Source organism: Nesoenas mayeri (genome assembly GCF_963082525.1).
Source record: "Nesoenas mayeri genome assembly, chromosome: 12".
In the NCBI taxonomy this organism is placed as follows: domain Eukaryota; kingdom Metazoa; phylum Chordata; class Aves; order Columbiformes; family Columbidae; genus Nesoenas; species Nesoenas mayeri.
Genome location: NC_137547.1, coordinates 11,092,327 through 11,118,391, shown reverse-complemented (window position 1 = coordinate 11,118,391; position 26,065 = coordinate 11,092,327). Strand labels below are relative to the sequence as shown.

At 37.9% G+C, this 26,065-nt stretch overlaps 1 protein-coding gene across 1 annotated transcript in view; it reads left to right on the top strand.

Annotated features, from left to right (window-relative positions):
* Positions 1-26,065, top strand: part of CDH13 (cadherin 13) — a gene marked incomplete at both ends in the record, with an annotated part of 462,319 nt that overhangs the window by 390,284 nt on the left and 45,970 nt on the right. The window contains 2 exons of the mRNA XM_080352001.1: positions 11,562-11,744; positions 12,740-12,993. Coding sequence (XP_080208127.1) covers positions 11,562-11,744; positions 12,740-12,993 — 437 coding nt within the window. The remainder of the gene's footprint in view (positions 1-11,561; positions 11,745-12,739; positions 12,994-26,065) is intronic.

Here is a 26,065-nt window from a genome sequence, read left to right as displayed (position 1 = left end):
CATACTTTTGCTTTTTTCCTGACCTTGTCCACGTCTGTGCAATGCCAAACCATACATCTGTTGCTCCATGCTTCAATCACTGTTCAGCACTGTATGTCTCAATATACACTTAAATCTCATGTGTTTTCAAAGCAGACCACGCCAGCTACAAGTGAGGTCCTCTCAAGCTGCCTTTTGAAACCTCTCATCACAGTGCTAGTTGGGGAGGCTCAGATCACTCTGTAGTCATTAGTCAAACAGTTTGCATTCATTACTATTGTTTTTTCTTCTCAACCTTGAGAAAAGGGGAGAAGAATTCTTCTGTGCTAACGGTGTTGGAGACCCCAGGACCTCATTGTTCCCTACCAGGGTAATGAGAGCTCTGTGCGTACTTGGATGTCCAAGATATGATGAAGAGTTTTCTGCTATGGGAGGAAAACAAAAAAGGAAAGAGACCATTAGTCATGGAAGTTTACATGTGTCTGTAATCACTAAATGATTCTTGTATCATAGCTTTTTGATATACCAGTAATATTTATGGCCAATGAATGTTGTGCAAACTAGATAATTTGAGAAAAAAATAGTGTATATCCAGTAGAAGAAAGTGGGTGGCAGTAAACTTCATTCATCACTTTGTCAGCAGATTTGGAATACTTATTGTGTTCAGATAGATTGAAATATGGAGCGTTCAGCCCAAATTCTCCTTTCCCCACCCAGTTTTCCACAGAAAACAAAAAACTGGCGAGAGATTTCGTTTTTAAAATTCAGACAAAGTCTGTATCACTGCGGATAATACTGACTGTAAACTTCCATCTGTACCTCCTGCCTCCACTGGAACAGTGTGAAACCTTGCAGAATTCTTATCTGCTTCCAAAAAAGAGTTTTCAAACTGGGCGAACTTCAGACAACTCTCAGCTGGAGGGGCTTGTAAATCCAGAGTATCTCATCCCCATCAGTTGGCACAAGCTAAAATGACAGAAGTTTGGGGAATTGATGAAATTCATTGCTAAAATATTCTAGAGATACAAGTTGCTTTGAATGTTTCAAATGGCGCTGCTAGGCACCACTCAGCACAGACCATGCGGAGAAGCTTAACCACTGTCACAACATCTGTTGTTGGCAGCATGGGTGGTGATCACTGTAACCGGCACAGTGAATAACTGTTGTCTTTGAAAGCAATGTCCTCTCACGGCAGAAAAAGCAAGATTTCTCATTGGATGCATATGCTGCTTTTTATCAAAGAGCCCAAAGATCTTGCCATTGAGAAGGTCTCACATACATTGTAATTTCCATTTCTCTTCAAACACATGTTGGCTTCTTAAGTTGGTAAGAGTATGGTTCAGTCTTGCAATATTAAGGTGCCAAAATAGAGCGTTTACATGGTGTTGTGAAAAATGTATAAAGGATTTGAGAAGCCCCACGTTAATCGGTCATTTCCTTGGACAGTGCAATCTTCTTTGGAAATACTACTAAATGGTCACTCAGTTCCATGTACTTCTATTCAATAATCAAATGTATTTAACTTATGTTTTAAACCTGATCTTGAACAGAGTTCCAAACCATTGTGACAGTCACTATGAAGTTGATGTCTATATACATAAGAGCTTCATAGACTAATTGTTATTTCCTTATTTATACACAGTTGAGAGATAATCACTATCATAATTTTAAACAGAGGACAAATAACCATTGGAGCTGATTGCCAAAGAATTTAATAATATGCTCATCACTTAGATTCTTTAAATATAGAATTGGTGCTTTCTGAGAAAATTGTGCTCAACTTCAAGTTGTCGTTATTGATGCTGAGTCACTGGAGATGACTATTCAAAATGTGTATGGCCAAATATTTAAAATAGACAGCAGCATTACAGGATTAACTTAAATGAGACTATGTGCATTCAAAAAACTGTGAATGTATTTTCTATTTGGTGTTCATGGAAGGCAGGAGAAATACGCAGAAAAATCACTCCTAGAACAGGTTACACATTTTAGGTTGTGATTTCCTGAGTAATACAGCATCATCTTAAAGGGCTTTTTATTTTTACTTTTTCCCTATCAAAATATGTATAAACCCTTCCTTGTCAGAATGGATTTCTTGGCGTTTTGTTTTTTTCGTCAAATCTGTGCACAGTCATAGCTCATGTCAGTTCTAAGGGCATGTTTGGTAAAGTGTTCAGGAATATCTTATTCATTGCTAAGTCCTCAAATAATAGAATGTGGGAGTGAACAGATTTGTGGTAATAAATCATGACATTAGCATTTCACAGAACATTCCTTCGTAACTCCAGTAGTAGTTATATAGATGAACAGAGATCCCTCTAGAATTTTATCTAGGAAATTTTTGTTCTTTGACCTATTTAGAATGCAACTTAAAAAAAACAAAACAAAACAAAACAAAACCAAACCAAAAACAACAACAACAAACAAAAAACCCCACAAACACAAACAATCAAAAAAACCCAAACCAAAAACTTCTTCCAGTAGTTCTCTTTTGTGTACCTCTAAAATAGAGTTTTCATACATGTATGAAAAGAAATCCTGGAAGTCACCTTCTTAAATAGAAGTGGCAAAATCCTTTCTCTACTTCCTGAATGTAAACATGACATCAATTTAAAAATCATCAGTAGTTATCATCTACTGAAGGTCTTGTCACTGCCCAGGTCCTCCCAATCAGTGCAGAAGCCACGCTGCATTTAATCATATTTGGGAGGAGCCTAAAGCCACTAGAGTAGTTTCTCCCTTATTCCTCTAAACCTCCCAGACTTTCTAGCAAATTAATTGATCTCCACATATGCATGTTACAGTTGATGCTATCTTACCAATCTCTCTGTTGTGATAAAATTCCCCTTTTATCTGCCACTTTGACGTTAGCACAGAAGTGAATTCATCTGTCCTGCTGTTAAGGAGCCAAAATGGTTCAGGTAGCAACTTCAGTAGTTAGAGAGGACATTTTATCTGAACTCATTCTCTGTCCAGACAAACCCCCAAAAAGTGACAGCCTGAGAACCAGGAGGAGGAACATGCTGCTTACAGCTCTGAGCATGGAGCAAATGCATCCCACCTCTAACTGGGACTGGCAAGTGAAGCAGTCCTGGTGGCATGGGAGAGTTTGTGTAAATTCCTTGTAATACGAGTAGGTGGCTTCCACGCTTTTTTCTATTAGTAAGGCAGTAAGATCAGCCCTATGTGTTCAGATGTTAGTCTTCAGCACCAGAAAAGTTGGTTTGGATAGGAAAAAAATCTCTGCTACAAATGAAAGAGGAGTATTTCAGAAGGCCTCCTTCCCTTCCCTCATGACCATCGTTAGCATAAGTGAAGCTGTGTGGATTGATGGGGGAAAAAGCCTGTAAAGCCTTTCTGCTCCTGAAGTGTGGTGAATGAAAAAGAAAGAAAAATCCTGCTAAGTCTATTCTATTTAAAGTTCATTCTATTTAAAGAAGACATCCACTATCTTAGAAAGAAGATAGGCTTAACAATGCTCTTGATGGGAAGTGCACTGAGGAGGAAATAAGATGTAGCTGGGTTGGATGAATACAGTGCAAGTGGTCTCATAAATGTGAAAAGCAGATGTCTCCCTGGTCCCTAAGCAACGCTGACGCTGTAACAGGTGAAGAGATGTCGACTGCTCTTTCAGGCTTGGTTAGATCATCATTTGGTATGATGCTGTTGTTTTAAACATAAGGTTTGTTCTACCTTGGGGGAAAGCATTTTTGATTGATAAGAAAATATCATAATTATTTCTTTGAGTTTTTCTCAAAAGTACATTAAGCAAAGTAAATATTTTAGTCACCTTTTGCTGACCTCTGTCCACCTGAAGAAAGAGTGTTTGTTTTTCTACGATACGACCATCATCCTAGAAGCTTCCGTTGCATTTGTAAGTACTTGATCTATTTTAGTAATAATTGAATGCACCTTGCATTTATAGGTGGGAAAAAAAAAATCCTTTCCAAATTATTTATACATTATATTCTGGAGGGAAAAAAAAGAGAGAGAGACATGTTTGTCTTCCTTCTGAATCTTCAGACAACTGTACTACATTTGATGCATATCCTGGAGGTAACAGGCTTTGAAGCAGGCACTGAACGTATGATTAATACATGTTAGAATTATCTTTTTGCCTTCACTCAGTGAAGCCATGAGCCGGGCTGAGAAGAAGTTGAATTGTAGTGTAAACAGAAGTCTTCAAAATTATTCAAAAATTGTCACTATTTTCAAGTGTCCTTCACCATCACTTATTTAGAGTCCCTGAATGGCTTTTTTAATCTTCTGCAAGCACATAAATGAGAGGATAGGAAAACAACATCAGCTCTGAATGGGGTTTCAGAACCGCTGTGTGAAAGAAACGGCAAGAAAAGCTCTTGAAATTCATTTGTGAATCTTAGGAGGATCTTACTCTGTAGATCTTCCAAAGTTTTCCAAGATTTAAGATGTCTGCAAGAGGCATAGAAGAACTCTTTGCATTGCCACTCTGGCAACTTTACAGGTAGCTCTTATGGCATCCATCCATCCATCCATCCATCCATCCCACCCACCCTGTTATTTTTGCACTCTGTCCCTGCCCAATCATGAATCCTAATACCTAAAGAGTTCTTGAAGTTGTTCCACTGAATGCCAGAGGCAGCTTGACTTCATCACACTGGAAAACTGCTCACAGAGGGACTGGCACCTGGAATGCAGGGAAACACCCGGATTAATACCATTTTTCTTTGCTGCATTCCTAGTACTCCTTAGCAGTACTTTTCCAAGCAGACTGTTGAAAAGCAAAACGGGATAATGTCATGTTGAAACTCTCCTTGCGTTTTTTTAGTGATTCACTGTTAGTATCAGTGATATTAAGCATCTTTGTTTTTCAATAACAAGGCACAAATATAGAGACTGCAGAAATTGTGACTGTGTTACAGGGAGTAGAATCTAATCTTTGGCCTTCTATTTGACTAATTAATTTTTTAGATTTGTTGCTGTTGTTGCAGGCTGCAGCATATAGTGGACAAAAATACTCCTTCAGTCTTTCATTACTGAGCAGAACTTTTATTTTGTAAAGTAACTGATATGTGCCTTGAAAGGTCACAAGGCATTTACAGTCCATAGCCTGTAAAATTCATTCAAAAGTTAAAAAATAAAAATGCATCCAGAATTATTATGGTCAAGTTCATGTATTCAGAAAGATTTTTTCTAAGCTACAGTTGAATTCTTTCTGTAATTTTACTAGGGAGACAGAAGAATATAATGTACTTAGAAAAAATATAGAATAAACTGAAAGAAACACTTTAAGTTAAGAAATTATGTGGTGCCTACGAGCCAGCATTATGGCAGTAAAACAATGACAATTACTAAAGACTGTTTAGGGGACTGATAGCTTTAATTTGTGTGTTGCATCTAATTTACGTTGTCAAATCCTTGCCACACTATGATAATGCTTTATATTTACATAGTGTCTTTCATTTAAATGGCTTCCGAAGTGCTTCGTATGTTGCTTCGTGTACAGTTTACATCAACTTAATCCATTACATTAATACAGCTGTCTCTGTAGTGAAATACAGCAGCTATTGGTGTCCATATAGTAAAAGCTATGCACAGTTTTAAGAGGGAAAATACCTTCAAAATCTGTAGAAAAGATTACAGAGAAAGTATGCCAAGTTACAATTTTCCCTGACCACTAAATTGGCAATTAAATTGCTTGTGTTGAAAGTTCAGTATAAAGTGCAGTTGGTTGGGTCCTCTTGTTTTTCATCTTGTCAGGGGCCCCTGAAAGTGTACCAGCACATTTGATCTTTGTGCTGAGATGAAAGGTGACTGAAGAACCACCAGTATCACTTCGTTCAGTACACAAATGTTATGGTAAATATTCCCACCTAGTATTTCACCCATCTAGTCTGTGCAGTATAATGAGCTCCAAGCACCAGGTTACTTGGTTTATTGTTAGCCGGTGAGCTGGGCTGGGTGTCCCAGTGAATCCCACAAGAAAAGTCAGTTGCTGATATTTATGAGATTCTTATTCCTGGTTGCTTGAGAAAGCAAACCTTTGTGATCACTCTGAAAATTCATTTGTCCTTGGAAATATTCCAGATACAGAGCTATAGAAAATAAATCATTTCCTTAACAAGTGCTGGCCACTCAGGTACACACATACTGAATGAGCGTGCAAAGGAAAAGACACAGACAAAGAGCAAGCAGATTGCAAAGATTCATGTTTTCAAGAAAGGAGACAGACAAAATATGGCTGCAAAAGCAGTGGACTTCAGTGAGAAAGGCACATACAATAATACAATTTCCCTGTGGAGCTTCTCAAAGACACATGTGAATTAATATATCCCATTGTTTCTCATCTTTTATGATATATAGATGAGGGAACAAATGCATGAGAGTAGCACAGAATACCTTCACCTGGAATGTTGCCGTGATAAATGCAAAGTAACATGCAGTTTTAATTTGTTTGTTCTTGACTGGGAATCACAGCATGCAGAATCTTAATGAGCCATGGGGTAGCGATCACCAACCCCAGACACGTTTATCTTGCATTGTGTTTGCTGCTGTGGCAGCTCTTTAATTTGGGTATATCAGTACCCCACACTGAGACTTTTTTTGATGGCTTCGTAAAGGTATTAAGGCTATTACTGCATGCTCATGCTGCTGCTGGACAGTGGACATTCAGGTGATTCTGATGCAGTTAAGTTTCATTTGTTCCTCTGTGCTCCAAGAAACCACTAAATAAAACCTCCCTTACTACAGAAGCTTTAAATAAGGCTGGCAAATAAGAATCCAATTTTCATACAGGTTACCTACCATTTCCAGTTTTCTTTGAGGCTGAGATGGGGTTAGTGCCTGGATTCTCAGGTGATAACATTTTACAAAGTGATCTTTTCACGTATGTGCCCTGTGGCAGAAATCTGTTTTTTCCTGAGACCCTACTGAGCTGTTTTGCTGTTCAGTGAGATCTGTCACTGTACTGTCCCACCAGTTCACCACAGAGCTCAGTGTGGCGGAGGATTTGGCTCAGGGTTATATTATATCTTGGCTCTGCCAGGAAACAGCTACTAAAATTAAGCTGTAATTCAATTTCTTTGTTTCCCCACTTGTCTTCTCCCTTTAGCTAGCCTTTGATGCAGGCCTGATTATTCTCAGTAGATACCTGCCACCTTGAATTTCCTATACACAGTAAGATAAAATTCCTGCTAGCTTGGAACCATAATTTTTCATTTTGTCTTTTCAAGCTTTGCACATAGTTTAGAGCAGGCATGCAAGATCCAGGACAATACAGCACATCACTCCACAGAGCAAGTTAACCCACATGTATTCAAATGCTCAGTTGTAGTAAATGAACATAGCTCCTTCCAGCCAAATGCAACTCTGGCCCAGGGTATTTAACTTCTAAGTTATTATTCTTAATATGGGTCCAGATGATAGCAGTTTAAATAAAGTACTGAACTCATCTATTTTATTCTTAATTTATAGTGGTGCTTAGGGATGTGCAGATATTTAAAAAGAGTGAAATCAATTAACTTGTGATCTAATTATTTATGTTAGCCACTATGGGGTTTTATTTTAGAGCACTGGTTCAGACTCTACCAGTTAAGCACTCTGCTCAGAGAATATAAACCTTTCATTTTGAAATATGATAAACCTGCGGTTATCTTTTTCTCTACTTGCAAATATATTTCCTATTTTTGTCCTTTCGTAGGTTTTAAATTCACTTCTTCTGTTTTTGAAAGAGACTCAGTATAAATAGAACAGATATTTTGAAATACTAGGAATTATATCTTTTATATAAAGGTGGCTGAACAGGCAAAAGGGTTCACCTTCTAGATAATAAACACTGCATTTTTCTGGACCTTTCTATTTCACAGTAGATACTTGTCTTTTGCATCACGAATCTGTGATTTATTACACTTTTCACATTATAAATTTAGAGTAGACCCATGTGCCAACCTCTGTGATTTGAGCATTCTGCTTTTTCATCCATCTTGAACAGATCTTAGTCTACTGTTCCAGACAGCTTCAAATTCCCTCTGTGTTTATATGGTCATTTCTCAAATGCAAAGAATGCCAGGGGTGAGTGGAATTATTTGGCTTGGCACAGCCTTTGCCTGCAGACGCTGTCATTTCCTTGATCTGCAGGTGTCAGAAGCTCCACAGTTTTATGCCCTGAGCAAGTTTATGTGCCCTTTCTGCACTACTAACTCACTGCAGTTGAAGCTACTGAGAACCCTTCCTAAATAAGGAGAAAATAGGAATGCAGAAGAAAGCCAACCCTTGAATTAGTTATCCTTAAACTGACATTCAGTGCTTTTTGAACTAGCTGGCACATCATGGCAATCTTTTCCATCAAAACCTGGCACTGGTGAGGTAAGCAGAATAAATTTATCTCACTGGCTTCACAATTATGTACCTGAATAATATTGCCAGATCTTTAAATATTTTACCCTAACAGGTCTTACTGTTCCCAGGGTGATCCAGGGATTATTGAAGACTTAGTTGCATCAGACTACTGGATTAAAGAACAGATCTTTCAGAAGGATCAATATGAATTAGGAACATATGCCCAGTCAAATCTAAGGGTTAGATTCTTTAGGATTGGGTTCTTTGAAGACCAGTTACCCTTTTACATCACTAAATAAGAATTGTTTGGTACTGAACACTTGGTGGGAAAAAGTGTGGCCCTTATGGTTTTCATGTCTCTTTTTATAGATGCTCAGGCTGAGATAATGTGAAATAATACAAAAATATCCATTGGGCTAATCACTTACTTTCAATTAGAGGTGTCCAAGAGGGCTTTCCAGTGACAGCATTTTGTTGAGCAGGAAGGAATACAGCCTTGGTAGTCATTCCTCTGTGCACTGGGTTTACGTTGGCAAGGTTTTGGTTGTGTGGGGGCTACAGGGGTGGCTTCTGTGAGAAGCTGCTAGAAGCTTCTCCTATGTCCAACAGCACCAACACCACCAGCTCCAAGATGGACCTGCCGCTGGCCAAGGCCCAGCCCAGCAGCAACAGTGGTAGGGTCTCTGGGAAAACATAGTTAAGAAGGGGAAAAAAGCCACTGCACACCAGCAGCTGGAAGAGAAGAATGAAAATACACAAGAAAAACAATTCTGTAGACACTAAGGTCTTTAAGAAAGGATGGAGAGGAGGTGCTTCAATAGCAGAGATTCCCCTGCAGCCCATAGTTGGGAACGTGGTGAGGCTGGCTGTGTCCCATGGAGGCCAACGGTGGAGCAGATCTCCACAATCTGCCTGTAGAGGTTAATGGTGGAGCAGATCTCCACCTGAAGCCTGTTGAGGACCCCACACCAGAGCAGGTGGTTACCCGAAGGAGGCTGTGACGTTGCGAGAAGCCTGCCCTGGAGCAGGGTCCTGGCAGGACCTGTGGACCCATGGAGAGAAGAGCCCGCTCTGGAGCAGGTTTGCTGGCAGGACTTGTGACCCTGGGGGGAGAACCCACACTGGAGCGGTGTGTTCCTGAAGGACTTACATTGGAGAAGTTTGTGAAGGACTGTCTCCCATGGGAGTGACTCCACTTTGGAGCAGGGGAAGAGTGTGAGGAGTCCTCACTCTGAGGAGGAAGGAGATGCTGAAGGGTAGGTGGTAGTAAAATAGGTAGTAAAGTTAAGCCTGGGAAGAAGGCAGGGCAGTGGGGGGAGGGGGAAGGTGTTTTAGGATTTAGTTTTTTATTTCTCATTATCCTACTGATTAGTAACAAAATTCCCCAAGTTGAGTCTGTTGTGCCCATGATGATAATGAGTGAGTGATCCCTCCCTGTCCTTATCTTGACCTGTGAGTCTTTCATTATATTTTCTCTCCCCTGTCCAGTTGAGAAGGGGAGTGAAAAGCGGCTTTGGTGGGCACCTGGCATCCAGCCAGGGTCGACCCACCACACTCTGTTATTCCCAAGATTCTGAATAGTGCTTTTCTTTTGATTTGTTTCAAATCAAGCAAAAATATTATTATATTATCACTTAGGGTTAATTAGACTGCAAATGAGCTTAATGATCTGTCTGAAACAGCTCAATCACAACCTGTTACATATTAACTACCAAAATCAAAAGAATCTTCACATTCTTTGTTAAACATACCAAAGAAGATAGAAATAGCAAATTATTAATGTCATCCTTTTATAAAATCAAGTTTGAGGCTGGAAAGCTTGAACTGAATGCACATGCTCAAGTTATGCAGCTAAACTGAAAAAGGGGTTGAAAATTTAAGTCAAATCTATTGGAAGGGAAAAAAAAAGATAACGGAACACAGGAAAATACATAGTTGTTTCCTCCATATTTTCTATGAGGAAATCAATTTTACTTACTGTTTGTCCAGACTGAGAAATCGATATATTAATAAAATGCCACTTTCTGGATTCAATATTCTCACAAAATTTTCTGTAGTGTTACAACTTCGTGTGGTCTGTAAGGCAGAACAAAAGGCATTTATTCTATTCAGGTCTTGAAGCCACTTGGGTGATATTTTTCCTTTGGGTGATATAATGTCACCGATGATGTAGCTTTTAAGCTGTGCACAAATGGCAAAACCTATTTGTGTCATTAAAGTTTGTAATTCTGGACTTTTGAAGGCTTAATCCCTAGAAATGCTAAGATTTCCTAATGATCTATAATGGTACTGCTGACGTTCAGCACTTCTCAGGATTAGGTATGTTATCATTCTGGTTTATCCACCTATAAAGCAGGTATTATCTTATCACTCTTATATACGGTGCTTTTAGCACGTCAGCCTCAAGTACTTGAAAGGTGAGGAGTATTATTAAGTCTGACCCTTACAAGCTTTTCCAATGGGTTGCTTAATGTTTTTCCTACATAAATAAGAATGATGTTATACTCTGTTTGCCTGGATAGTAAATTAGAGAATTTTCTCATAGGGCTTGGCTAGCTGAAGAGTACAGCACTGCAACAAACTTTACAAGGTCATAAAAAATTCTTCTACTGAAAAAAGAAAGTAACATTGACTTATAGTTATGCAGACAAAGTGGTAGCATGAGGTCTAATTATTTTTGAGTCTCTTAGAGCAACCTCCCCCCCAAAAAAATAGTATGGGAACACTTTATGTGAAAAATGGGGGTTTTTTGTATTGATAACGGTATAACAAAAAATAACACAGGTGAGGGAATTTATGAAAATAATAGTCTGAAGTGCAAAACTGGATTATTTGTAGATAATAGTACATTAGAGGGTAAGAATGGGCTTTATTAGTCGGCCTCCTCTTCTGCTTAGCTATGTGTATAATTCCCTTTCTGATAGCGTCTGTGTCTATGTGGCACTCTGCATCTTTTCAGGATTCACTTTTCCACTAATACAAGATGAACTGTCATCTTGTGTTCAGAATCTTCCAAAGCTTGATTCCTATCCCATTGCTGCTTATCTGCCATCTATTAAATGGAGAGCAGCTGTAATGTGCTACCTCATATTTCATGAGTGAGAATGTATAATTTAGAGCCTATAACATTCCATTTCAGTCAAGGATTACAGCTTTCTCCTGTTGTGGTAAATAATTCATGCTGGCTTGGGTTTTCATGTCTGTGTGGTCATTAACTGCAAATAGTAACGATTTCCTCTATGTTGTTTTTGTTTGTTTTTTTCTAGTTTCAAGCCACGGTAAAGGAAGGAGTCACAGGTGTAATAGTAAACTTAACCGTTGGTGACCAAGATGACCCAGCAACTGGAGCATGGAGAGCTGTCTACACCATTATTAATGGAAATCCAGGGCAGAGTTTTGAAATCCATACCAATCCCCAGACTAATGAGGGAATGCTCTCAGTTGTCAAAGTAAGTGCAGTTTGCTGTTGTACTGTATTATTACTGTAAGGTCCACCCACTGCACTTACCACATAAAAGAAGGCACAGCAAGAATAAGTTACTCAAAAATATATAGTTGGCTACAAGCCTTTGTCCAAACAACAGGTATAACCGCTTCTGTCACAGTAACCTTACTCCTTTAGTCATAAGGACCTGCCTGTTGATAACTATATTGCCGTTGTGCTTAAATAACAGCTAGTTTTGTGGTAAGCATCACAATTAATAGTGACACTTTACAACAAAGTTTTGTTTGTGACTCAGGGTACAGTGAGAATTCAAGGGCCGTGTTTCATTCCCAGTGAACACGGATGCAGATACCAGGGAAATGTGGGCCGTGGCTTTATACTGAACTAGAGAGACACCTTTGTAGCCACAGTTATAAAGTATCATGAAAAAAAGATGATATGTCTTGGTATGAAGATTAACTTGGATCTCCTGCTTAATAAATCTGAATATCTATATATATTTCCCCGGTTGTTGCCTGTAACAGAATTTTCTCTGTTTGACTTCAGAAGAGGCATTTTCAATTCTTAAGAAAAATTGAATGTTTTTCCACTGTGGTGCTTTTGATTTCAAGGTAGGAGTTGAGAAGATAGCCTTATGTTACTTATCATAAGTAGCTACTAAGTATGACTGTGATTTGTTTGCTAAATGCATATTGTATCCTAAATAGGTATGTATATATGAGAATTAAATTATATGTATGAGGTGTGGAAAGAAAAAAAGTATATGGTCTTGGATAGAGGTACATCTCCATCTTTTGTCCATTACATTCATTATTTTTAATGTACTTCAGCATTAGACACAATGGTAGTTATAAACTCTGACCAAGTATCAGATGCCACAAATGCTGTTATCCCTTTCTGGCTAATTCTGTCTTCTGCAAGTTTGCAATGGGGTACAAGGAAAAACTGTTAAGTACTGTCTTTACACCCTGTATTCTGATTTTATGATATGTTTTGCAGCCTTTAGATTATGAGATTTCGGCATTTCACACATTGCTGATCAAAGTAGAAAACGAAGACCCACTGATTCCGGACATCACCTATGGCCCCAGTTCTACAGCAACAGTTCAGATCACGGTTGAGGATGTGAATGAAGGACCAGTTTTCCACCCAAACCCAATGAGAGTGACAAAACAAGAAAACATCCCCATTGGCAGCGTTGTGTTAACAGTAAATGCCACTGATCCAGATACTCTGCAACATCAGACTATCAGGTGAGTGCAGTATCCTCTAATTTCCATCCATCACAAGGGGAGTATGTCTTTTGCACCTGAAAATTTGCTTTCCAGTATAGAATTAAATTCGTCTGGGCTGAACATAAAAAGTGGCTTTTTTATTTTGTTTTCTTTTTTTTTTTTTCTTTCCCTGCAACAAAGAGATTCAGTATGATGGAAACAAAGAACTGCATTAGGCAGAGGGCAATAGTTTTCCAACTATGAGATTACTGCAGGAGAACAAGTGTCATGAGCAATAGACATAGCTTTGCATAGTGTTTCAAAATGACAGCTTGTTTATTCCTCTTCCTTCATGAGAACCTGAGAAGATGTGTAAAAATTGAAAATGTGTATAGAAATAATTTATTTGTTTTACATACGGTTTAAGTCAGTTTGTGACAATTTATAATGTCCCTCAGTGAAATAATTACTGTCCATCTACATTCAAGGGCTGAGAAAATATTTCCCATTGAAACACTGAGGGTGCAGTGAGCTAAGACTTGGCCTTGCCCGGATAGATGAAAGTAAATTATTATTTCTGTGCTATGAGAATATAATCCCACACATGTGCTGCTATAAATTATATCATCAGAGTCATTACTATGATTATACTGGTAAAATAAAGGCCAAGCAGGCACAATGCGGACTTTTAAATGAGATATTACACTAAATAGACAAGCAAGCAATGTTTTGTGTCTGCAAGAGGCAATGAATACCAAATTTATGTAGTGTGTGCTGTGTGAACAATATACATCACCGCCAACAAAGTGTGTATCTGTCCAAAATTTGCAGATGGATCTAAACAAAAGAACGACAGAGAATCAGTAATGTTACTTTTTTTCTTTATTTTCATCCCATAGCAACTGAGATATGTCTAAACGCAGGGATATTTTTAGTTAGTTTTCTATATAAAACCTATAGGAGTGGCTGATGATTATTTGTAATTAGGAAATGTAGTTACTCTACTAGATATAACATCACAAAAGCATTTCAGGAACCATGAATAGTGTATAGAAACCACTTGTGCCATTGCCCACATTTAGATTGAATTTATTCTTTGAACATTACATATCTGAACCAGATCCAAATTACTTATCTCTTTGAAAAACATGGCTTACTTTGTACCAATTCCTAAAGACAGCTGTACTTTTGAAGCAATTCTCTTTCTTATTCTTCAGCTTGAAGTGTTTTTGCAGACTGAGAAAAGATTTTCATTTAAAAACTCAAACAAGCTGGCAAAAATGTATTATACTGAAAAAAATATGACTCCAAGTACCTTTAAGACTCAAAAAAGCCTGTCCCTTGAGCTCCAGCTATTTGTCCGTGCATGATTAGCAGTGAACTTTCATGGTGTCAGCTCTTTCTGATCACATTTCAAAGGAACTCAAGGCAAAGGCAGAAACATCATCCTAGAAATAAGAACCACGTACTCATGTTGGCCAGCTAAATAATGTAGGCAGCAAGTTTCATCAAGTTTCATCTTACACTGAATTATGCCGGTTTAAAACTAGGTTAGCACTGCCTTTCACAACTATTTCCCGTGAAAAGTGTGCAGTGAGCTCGGGACGATGGATGTTGGAGAAAGGAAGGAGCAGACAGAACCAGTGATTTTCCTCAACGTGTACCTTTGGATGGAAAGTACTGTCAGTTCCTCTGGGATCACCCCAGAAAGAAAAGGAACCTGTTAAAGTTGGATCACGTTTCTTAGATTCATTAACCCATTTCTTTTTTTTTAAGTATTTAATTCCCTCTGCAGTTTCCGACTTTTTTAGAATTAAAAAATGAAAGAAATCCAGCAGGCCCCATTTTAATTATAACCCAACAATTTATTAATAGAACAGTAATGAAGTTTCTGAAATTTGATTTCTTAATCAGGGATCATTGTTATTTTTGTGCCAGATTTAGGAGTTTAATTTTGGGTGCTTCTTACCAACCTCTGAAATTTTAATCAGAAGTTTCAAGTGTACATGTCAATGAGAAGTTAAAGGCCAAATTTAATAACATTTTCTACCTTGGGAAATTAAAAGAAGAGCTTCACACTCTGAAATCCATTATTAACAGTAGATCTTAATTAAACACAGTTACAGTCCTCAGTATTTTTGTCTGTGTGAAGAGATTGGTTTCAGTATTTTTTCCTTCTTTGGATTCAACAAGTCCAAGATATTCAATCGTTAGATTTTTAACTCCGTGTAAATAAGTTGTTTGCTGCAGTGTATTTGTAATTTTTAATTAAAGCAACGTTGTTCTCCAGGTTTCATGGTTTATCATGGCAATATATTTTTATTACCTACTGTGCTCTTGGATTTTAAATTATTTATGTAAATATATTATTGCAGTACTTATTCTCAGTAAGCTGTGTGACTCAATGCTTCAGAAATATCTTCACAAGAAAAATTTATTATAGCTCTAAAGCATATCTAATTCATTAAGCAAAATTAGAATGCAGGATTTGAAGCTGGAGAACTTAGTAAAGGGACCCAATCTGCGGTGAGTTTCATGGGAATATGAAAGACAGCCAAAAATATCTGAAGCAGTATATGTAAATTAGACATCTATTTGTGTGTGTAATTCTTTTTATCTGCACCTGAATGCAGTTGACCCTACATAGTGGCAGTGGGTTCTGGAAGCACAGGAACATGGTCTTAAGTGCTCAAGTCTCAACTGTTGCCATTTGAAAGCCAAATTTTGTTTGGAAGTTGACATCCCTTAATTTGATCCTGGTCACCTTATTTCACCGTATCATTAATTTAGTGGAAGTGCAAACCAGTAGATCTCCATTTGTCTGAGACTGATCACGTCAGATGAGAACAGCATGTGGTGGATGCAGCAGCCCGATAACCCGCAGCTGTAGCACTGCCCTCATACTGGCTGTGGGTTTGATCGCTCTGCTGGTCTGAAAATGGCAGTAAAGTCATGTTTATTATTGTTATCATTTCCAAATGACAGCTACTGGTCTATCTGAAAGGTGGACAGACTCTGTTTCTCTTTATGTAAAGTGCATTTTTCTATACTGCAGTGTGTATGTTAATGAAGCTTCATCCTTGAATATCAGACCATGGGGATAAGGCTGAACCTAACAGATGCTGAATCAAACCTGATCATGTTTGTTTATTTGTCATTTCACCAAGCACCACTGGACAATGGACTGGCCATTGGCTTCAGGAATGTGATTTTTTACTACTGGGCCACATTTTGCTTTATATTTTATCATCTTAACTTTGGGGTCGATGCCTAGGGAGTTGGTGGAAGTGCACGGAAATGTTTCAAACTCAGTAACAACCATGATCTATGTACTCTTTGTCAAAAAAAGATTGCCTAAAATTCTGTAAACCAGCGCTGAAACTACAATGAAGTGGGATTTACAGTCCAGTGAGTTTCTTTCAAATCTCAAATACATGAGAGAACTAAGGAGAATACACTGGAAAAAGCAAGTTTAATTCTGTTACTTCTCTTTACTGCCGATCACCACCCCTACATGTAGAAAATATATAAGCCATGAATTGCAAAGACAATTCTAAAAGCCTTTTTCATGTCTCTTGCCAGGATTCTTTCAGAGATCCTGAACCCCCTCTGAAGAAGGAAAAGGCTCCAAATCACCTTCCTCACAAACACTTAAGGGATCAATTTTGCACATCAAGTCCTTTTAAAGCACTTTTGTTGCAGATGGAGGTCAATAAACTTGCTTTTTGGGACATGCTACAGTCACTTAGAGAAGTACTTGATAATGAGAGAGGGATAGAAAGTCTTAAAGAGTGAATGCTTATGAAGGAACATACTTAGTCATTGTTAAATATGTCTCCTAGAGTCTGAAGGACTTGTCTTTGATTCCTAACAACAGGAGATTTGTTTTCCTTGAACAGACAGAAGAATAGTTCTACTGTTATAAATGAATGGCTGAGCTACTCTCTCAGCATGCAGTGCCAGAGTTTTTCACTGTAAGTTACACTCAAGAGCATCTCAAGTTGGCTCTGCAGTTTTATTTATGGTCTGCCTGAATCCAGCCATTGGGAATTTGTAGCGCATCTCTAGATCAGAAGTTGCTCTATATTGAACAGTGTAAATTGGTTTTGTTTTCTATTCTCTTTTTTAAGTTAGAAGGAAAGCCAGGTAGAAAGGGAATCTGCTTGAAGCACAAAGTTTTTCCTCTTCTGTCTTCCCTGCAAAATTTCAAAATGCAGACACACCAACTCTAGAGAGCTGTGTATATTGGACTATCCAGCAAGCAATGCCAGGAAAGGAGAGATTTAATCATTGCTGAAAGAAATTCCCTCTTACTACACAACTACCACCTATAATATCAGCTACTCACTAGTCAGCCATTAGCTCAACAGTATCCATGTAAGAGTCTTTGCTGAAATGATTTTGAATGTGCTAATATTATCTGTGTGCATAATCACTGTGATATGTGTTATTATCATAATAATATATTCAAAGGGAAAAATTAATGTAAAAATACCTGCCCTTTTTTCTTTGTTTGACCAAACAGACTTCCACATTTTGTTTACTGAACAAAGTAAACAAAACCCTAATTTAATGTGCAGCAAATTCTTTAGGTCTACAGTAAGATGGGAAAGAAGCAAAATTGCTTCTGGAGTGGTGCTGTGCCTCCCTCATTCACATCTCATACTCATGACCACACCGATGGAACTCTGGAAGCACAATTGTGGTTTAAGAGTAAAGTGAGGCCCTGTTTCTGTTCAGGAGGTGATCTGTAGCTGATCAGCACTGTGCAGATATATCACTGAGTCTGAATTAATGTGGAGAATGAAGCTGGGAAAAAAAAAATCAAATTAAATAAAAATATGTCTGATGTGAGCTACTGAGATAAGAATGAAGAGAATGAATGACTGGAGTAAAATCCTGGTGCTGAGAGAATTAAAACATCTGCCAAATCTGGAAATCATGTCCTGTAAAAGCTGTGGACAGCATTTAATGCTGACCATTCGGGAAAGCCACTTCCAACCCTGTCAGCTCCGATATCGGAGCTACACAGAACCTTCTTTTCCTCAGAGTCATGAACAGATGCTGACAGGCTGCCTCCCAAAGTCTGTTATTCAGCCCTTTTGTTACTCACAGCCCTTCTGTGGCTTGTTTAACTTACAACCAACCTGTCAACCTCTCCTTTTTACCACCCTGGAGGGTCTAGGAGTCCTTGATTTCTCAGTTGCTTCTAATGTTTCTCCCAGGGGTGAACACCTCTATGTGTCACCCATTGTTTCTTTTTGCTGTCTTGCTGATATTCTCTGTCTCTGTGTTGAGGCACATATTAGGGCTCTTCTCTCCTTGTCTGATTTTGTATATCTTAATTTTTAGTGCTTAAGGACAATTGCATCTCACTCTTTGGTTCTACGCTTCGGTATGCCGGCTTTTGCCTTCTGGGAGGTGGTGAAACTCATGTACTTCCTTTGTCTTACCTATGTTAACATCTTGTTTTACTACTTGTTTCTTCCTAGCTGTTGCCAAGGTTTGAGGGGAAAGATTAATGTACATAAACAGGTTGCTATAGAACCTTCTTCCTTACCCTCTCCTAGTAGAAAAGGAGGCAGAGCAGAGAGCAAATTTTCACCCAGATGGAATGAGGCAGTTCTCCTGAAGAGCAGCATCCCTTTCCTTAGAAAAAAAGATTAATCCTTCTCTCTTTGCTTAGTCCCCGAAACAGCAGAAGTGTCTGAATTAAACTATTAAAGACCACCTAAAGCAAGGGTCCCAGGAATTCTCAGTGCAGTGATTAATAGTTTTGCAGGGAACCCAGCTATGTGAAGCCAGACTTTGTCACTCCTGACAATACTTGTTAGAAGATTGTATTTTTAAAATTTTCCAACTGTTCCTACTCTGTTGGCATAAATCATACCTAATATGTTGATATTAAAGCTGTAGATGATAGAATTGAGAATCTGTGTTTCTGTGTAATCAAATAAGTCATAGAAACCAATTTTAACTTCCCTCGGTATTACTTGATGAATCCTAAATTCTTGATTAATAAGGATGAATGTAACATTTAAGGGGGAGTTTAATTAGACCCTCTGTCTTTATCCTGCATGACAATATTATGCCACATTATGATTTCAACCATGTCAGCACTCAGAATGAATGGCTGTGAACTGTGAAATTATAGGGCACATTTTTCATGTCACTGACTAAACAATATTGCAGATCTTCTTGAGAAATGTAACAATAGAATATATCAGTCACAAGTTATGCTTGCAGTGGAAGTCAGATCTTGACAATAACTCACTTTGTCATTACTGCTCTCTTCTAGTTTCAAAAAAGGCAGGATTTTTCCTCTGGAAGAAGTAAAGAGTATCTTGATTATAATAAGTTGGCTATCAAGTTTGGGGACACTATATGAGGAGGCAGGTTGACAGGGGGGGAGTGGTGTGAATTTCTGTTAATATTTTAAAGCCGTTGAATTCCCGAGTCTCACTCAACCAAGTTAGGTCACGTGTGCGTATCCATATGTAGTTAAAACTATCAGTGGTGCTTTGACAGACATTTATTTGGACTGGTAATATGTAAGATTGTCACGCCAGTGGCCAGCATTATGTTATACAAAGGCAAAAGCTGGAAAACTGAGCACTGTTATTAAAGTTTTCCAGGAAGACTGGTAACACATCTAGGCCAGAATTCTGTCATCAAGTGGAAATATATAATTCTGCCTTCTTTTGGTTTTGGTGGAGTTTAGCACTTTTGTCTTTTAAGCAGGTAAAGGTCTCAGATGACACCAGAGCGGGTGCTGTCTGGAACTCAAGTCCTCTTTGGAAAAGGAAAACACTGTCATTCTTTCATGGCTTTTTGCCTTCCTGTGAAGATCTGAGTTGCCAATATTATGTCTGTTTTCATTAATTTGCCATCTCTAGAATAAAGACAGAATAAACCGTGGACACATTCAGTTCAGTGGCGAAATTCCCACTGAGTCTGGATTTAGGATTTCATCTCGGAGCAGAAGCTTTCCCAAATACGCAGAACTTCTGTCATGTGTTTGCAGATGCTGCTCAGCTGTAAGACATCCCTGGTCTGTGCATTTCAAGGCATAAAGAACCCACCTTCTTTCAGACTCACAGATGGTTGTTCTTGGAGTGGAATTTAAGTTCAGTGAGGAAATTGTCAGAAGGTTTAAGCACTCATTTTTACTAAATTGAGCTCCGCAATGTTACTGTAATAGGAAAAAAGTCTTGTAGAGTTCAATTGGATTTTTTCTATTAACTTAGTAATAAGGATGACAATTTCTGTAAAATAGTTTCTGAGTAAGAGTGAAATTATGCACTTTGTTAAGCAGCAGCGAGCTTGCAGATCCATTCTTGGTTTGAATGTGAATTGCTAGGGACTGACTTCTTCCTAATTTTATGACCATTATCATCTAGGTAAATAGGCCTACGGAGACACGCATGCCTACTCTACATATAGCTAGATAATTGTTATCCCTGTGATCCCTTGGGGCAGCTCCACTGGGTAGTACTTAGCATAGCATTGCCTTGGAGATACTAACCTGTCTCACCCAGATTTCATTGAAGAGGCCAAACCCTTGAGAATTTTTACACATTTACCTATTTTAATGAGCCTGTCAGAATAATATTTCTTCTTTTTCCTTTCATATGGGAAATTTCCAATAGAATTCTACCTGCCTAAGGCTCAGCCTCTCTGGTGATTGAGCCCTGGGTCATTGATAGCATTTTATACATTAAAAAAACCAAATGCAGCCACAGAGTTTATCTGATTATGCTTCAGGCTAAAACAAGATATTTTTGTATTAGTAAGCCATAAGGTTTGCAGCTTCCAAATGGAGCACTCTAGAGTTGCTTCTGGCCCTGAAAGCTTCTAAGCTATTAAGTAGTGTTTAAAACACATTTTATTAGAGAAAGAAAACACTCAGTTTTGCATATCTCCGTATTAATTGTGTTAAGTTAGTTTGACTTATGGAATCTGTGACAGAGTTTAGGTTTTTAAGTATAAGGGAAAAAAAAAAAAAAGAAAGAAAAAGCCCCTAATAGCTTCAAGCATTGTATAACTGTAACTCTTTGAATGGGTCCTTATGCACTTAGGTGAGATTTTTCATTTCAGCTTCTGTTACTTCAGGAAAATATAGCAGATACTTTTAGCTTTGTAGGTCTTGAGGCCTCCATTTTTTGTCTGTCAAATTGAAACATTAAAATTCATCCCACAGTGATGCTGTGGATGTGCATTGAAGGCGGCTGGCAGAACATTTGGATCCCTAATGACAAGGGAAAAGTGCATGAGAAGTTTAACTCTTGGGCATCCAACTCAGGGTTAAACAGCACAGAGTCACTGAGACATAAGGGTTAATAAGAAGCTTAGGAGAGGATTAAATACCTTGGATTTACAGAGCACTATATATTGTGTGCACTGAGTGCAATAGATATCAAGCAGAAAATAAAGCTATATATATGACTAAACAGTGGGAGACTGTTAGTGAAGTATTTGCCTCATTGTTACCAGACTGCAGTCAAACAAGGCCTAGATATATAACGTTTATCAGCAACAGTCAGTGTGGCAAAATAAGGTTAAATTAACAGCTGTAATTTTTTATTTCCTGTCTTTTCAGTACTTAATTCCTTTAACGTCTAATAAAAGCTCTTTTTGTGTTATAAATGAATACTTATGAATACTTTTTCCTCTAACTTCTTCAAGTGTTCCATCATTGCTCAGCAGATTTCTTAACTGACACGCATTTGTCGTGTTGCTTAATGTACATCTGAAAGGGGCTTGGCCTTTATGATGATGAACATGATAAAAAATTGTGCTGTATAGAGCAGATTTGCAGTAGGCAGTATATCAGAGCAAGCATTCAGATGTACATGCTTTCTAATCATGAAAGGAACATTACTGAGAAGTGTTAAAACACAAATGCACCTTTTAGCAAATAAAGAGTATCCTTTAATTTTCTATTTATTTGAAAAACACGTGGGGTTTTTTAGAGGTCCTGTATTACATGTTGAAATATATATGGAAGGGACATTTTCTCAATCCCACTACACCTTGTGACATGTTTTGCAGAATATCCAGCAGAGTCAATTTCTGTCAGTATTCTCTCTTAATATTTACATGTGCAGACCCAAATTTGTTTTGCAGTAACATCAGTTAGACAAGAGACGTTACAATGAATATGCGCCGAGTGAATACAGCCGACTGTGGAATCTGACTTTTACTGCTTTTGTTTGACAAGTGAAAAGTAGTATTTCATTTTTTAATGTCCCTTGAAGGCACAGGCAGAAACAGAGGTGTCGGGGGGTGGATTCAGCACAGCAACCTATAACAAATGTAACGACCTGGACTTGATGACATTATAAATAAAACAACTGAGACACAGTTATACACAATCTTGAAAAGCGATAAGGGCCAGACAGGTAGGAGGGAAGTCCATGGATTTTAAAGTGCATTTGGACAGCTTGAATGCCTGAGAATCTGATTCATAGAGATTAGAAAAGGTAAATCCCACTTCCCTTTTCATTTGTCGTGGCCATTAAAGACAGTGAGTTAGGCAAGCAAAAGAAACTGGCCTAAAACAAAGGAAAATATGTGACATGATATCACACATTGCTCCAACGTTTAGGACAGCAAGTGGTTGCATGTTTTTTGTATAGGTCAGTGTATCCAGTCAAGTAAACCTCAGATAGGAGATTGCCTATTATTATGAAAAGGATAAAAGAGAATTAATTTTCCTTTGTAAGAATTGCACCCATGAAGTGCATAGTATTTTCAAAATCAGCTGGAAAAAAATTGAAAGTTAATTTGTTTTAGTATTAGCAAGGTATAAATGTGCTATTTTCTTTATGTTATTGGATTGGATGGTCGTGTGAATTTTTCTTGAATGTTATATACTTTATCATACATGCTACTGAATTTCTCACCTACTCTTTCCTTCTTTGTTATCGAAGGCTGCAATGTTGGAAAGTATTTTTAATCAGTGGGTATTAGTTCCTCTGGGCTACTTAACTATACAAAAGCAGCCAGACAGCCTGTTTTCCTACTACAAATAGTTATTTTTAAACAAAGCTAATCTAAAGAACTAAAAGGAAAAACATCTTAATTGCTGCAATAATAAGACCAGAGTAACATATTTTATGGAATTAGTTGAGTTCCATTTCTATGGAAACAAAGTTATTAATTTCTTGGCTCTTCACTGATTTATAACCCCTATGAGAATTTCTAGTTCCTCCAGCTGAAGTCAGACCATTAATCAAATATTAGACAGCCTTGTTTATATTTTTCACATAGTGACATGAAATTACCATTATCATCTTCATGAATTGTAGTATGCAGCTGAAAACATAATCTGATGCTCAGCAGTGATAAGGATATGTGTTTTACTAAAACATCAATTTAGTGCAAGTTTTTACATAAGTGCCTCTATAGTTTTCCAAAAGTAATGCCTACACAGAGCAATTCTCATATCTGTGTGAATAATTCATAGAATTTCCTTGAGAAAGCCTTCTTGGATAGATTTATTTGCATGTGCTTGTGTGTGTATAAAATATTTTTCATGAAGAAACTAGGAATTTAGAGGAAATATAGGAACATATAGGCTACTAAAAAAAAAAAAAGTTAATAAAAGTCTAACTCTTTACAAAAAATACATCCTTATTTCCTGCTCCTGCACTGACCTTTTGAGAATTCAATCTTCACAATAGATGTTTCATAATTTAAATAGGGAACAAGAAGTTAAATAACTCCGAACTCACTCATTGGTTGGATCCCAACTGTGACCAAAATCAGTCTGATTTGATTCTGTTTCATTCTAAAATATTTTGACTGTGTTAGGAACTCCCCGTATCTCCTAGAATCATAGTTTATGTTGGAAGAGACCTTTGAAGGTCACCTAGTTCAACACTCCTGCACTGGAGTTCAGCAAAGCCTGCTCGGTCATTGCTCTAATGTGAGAACAAACAAGGTTCAAGCCACATTTTTTTTGCCTGGATTGGGCTCAACTCCCAGGATCAGTGTTTTCCTTTTACTTTGGTTAAGTCTGGATTCCAATGTGGATCTTTGCCACTAAAGATTATGCCTGTCAAGTATGTGAAAACACATTCTTATAATCACAGGATTAGCAACTGATATCTCACCAAATTGAGATTCTGGAGAGGAAAACCTGCACCAGCTGCATATTTTATACTAGTTGTCTCACACAGGCAGTTTAAACAGAGCTGGTGGGACAGTGTTATGTGCTTGATGGGGAACAGAGAGGGAATGAGAAGAAATCTGGCTGCTTTTCCCACCAGGCCCCGAACTGCAACCTGCCAAGAAACTCCAAGGCTTTTCTAACTCAGCAGAACGTTATTGCTTTCCTATCATCTCTTGTGTTATGGCGAACGCCTTAGAAATAGCTGAATCTTAGAAAAAAGTCCTGTGCAAGTTCAGCCAACTCAGGAAAGCCTCAGCTCTGTCAGCACAGGAAACTACTTCCATTACTTTTCTGGCAGTATCAGCTTCTTCACAGATTTTCTTCCTGAATTGCGACTTATTGCACGGTCGATTTATTGTGTGTTAAATTTTGTCCTTTCATACGCTAGTCATTTTTTTTTATTTTTCTTTTGTTGCCAAGCTATGAGGACACTAGTGAAAATATTTATGCTGGGTTATCACAGTAAATATACTTTTATGTAAATATTTTGGCTGAAATACATGATACAAACAGGGAAGCCCTTAAGCCCCCCCCTTTTTTTTTTCCTCCTTGAAGAAAATCTTACGAATTAGATCCCAAGTATCAAATAACTTCTAAGTATTTGGCCTTTATAATGAAATTTTGTTCCACAGAGTTACTTAGGGATAAGAAAATTGCCAGATGATTGATGTGATATCTTTTCTTTGAATCGCTGTGTCTGTCCTTTACTGTAGTTAATTTTTCTTCACAGCAGATACTTCACATTCCTGTTTAAGGAATGAGTATTTCCCACTTTATCCAAGACAGACACTCAGCCTCTTGTTCTTCATTGCCTGGAATCTTTCTCTTTCCCAATCTTGACTTGACAGACTGAGCAGACATTTCCTTCATGGCATCGCTTTCACGACTTTAACTAATGTTGTCCTGTGATTTTAAGGTTGAGGCCTTGTGAGCCTGCAACTTATTTTCTAACAAAACGTTTATCTTGTCAATTGTTTTGCTTTTTGCGACGATGATGCAGATTTCTGTGGTAGAAAAAGTTTCAGCGAGATACTACATTTTCAAGGTCTCCGTAACTTTTAAATAACTGTCCATTCAGCAATGTTTACAGTCTCAAATTCATTAACAATTAATGAGATTCCTTTATCTGGAATTGCATTGTTTTGGCTACCACCTGTTTGCTGGCTCCTGTTGTAGTTCATCTTCTGTTGTAGTTCAACTTCCCACCCTTCCCTCCGTCCAATTTTTCCCAGCTATTCATTAAAAAAAAATACAAACCAAACCAAAAACACACACACACACGAAAACACAACAACAAAAAAAACACCCACAAACCAGCCAACCAAACTAAAACCACTATAGTTCATAAAGTTCATAAATAGCGGGCACATTTTTCCCTAGTAAAAGTTGCAGTCTTTAATAAAAGAAGAAAAAAAACACTGACAAAAGCATAATATTCCACACTGAGGATCATAATTTAATCTTCTGCTAGAGGTAATTATTTTCGTTACTAGTGAGCATGACCAAGATACGTCATACTTTTTCCTCTTTCAAATTCTAGTATAGATTCCCGCACATAAATCAAGGGAGCTTTTCAGTTTTAATTCATTTGAAATGAATAGTTTTCAGCACTCTTTCCTAGCATTTTCTCTGGCACTGAAGGGTAAAAATTATTACATGTAGTATGGGATAATATAAAGGAAAGTCGTGCTATTAATAATTCTCAATGCCTTGAGGACAGCCAGAAGCTGTGGTCCCAGAGATCCCACACGTGTATATTTAGATTTGATACTGTTCTTTCCATGTGTGTCATTTGTGAATATTTTTCACTTCCCAATCAACATCTGTAATTAATAGGAAAAAGTTGTGGATGCTTGGTATCCATGGAAGTCATTCTGCTACATCTGCAGGAACCAATTCAAAAAATGTCCTCCTTGGTGTTTCTTGCTCCTCTGG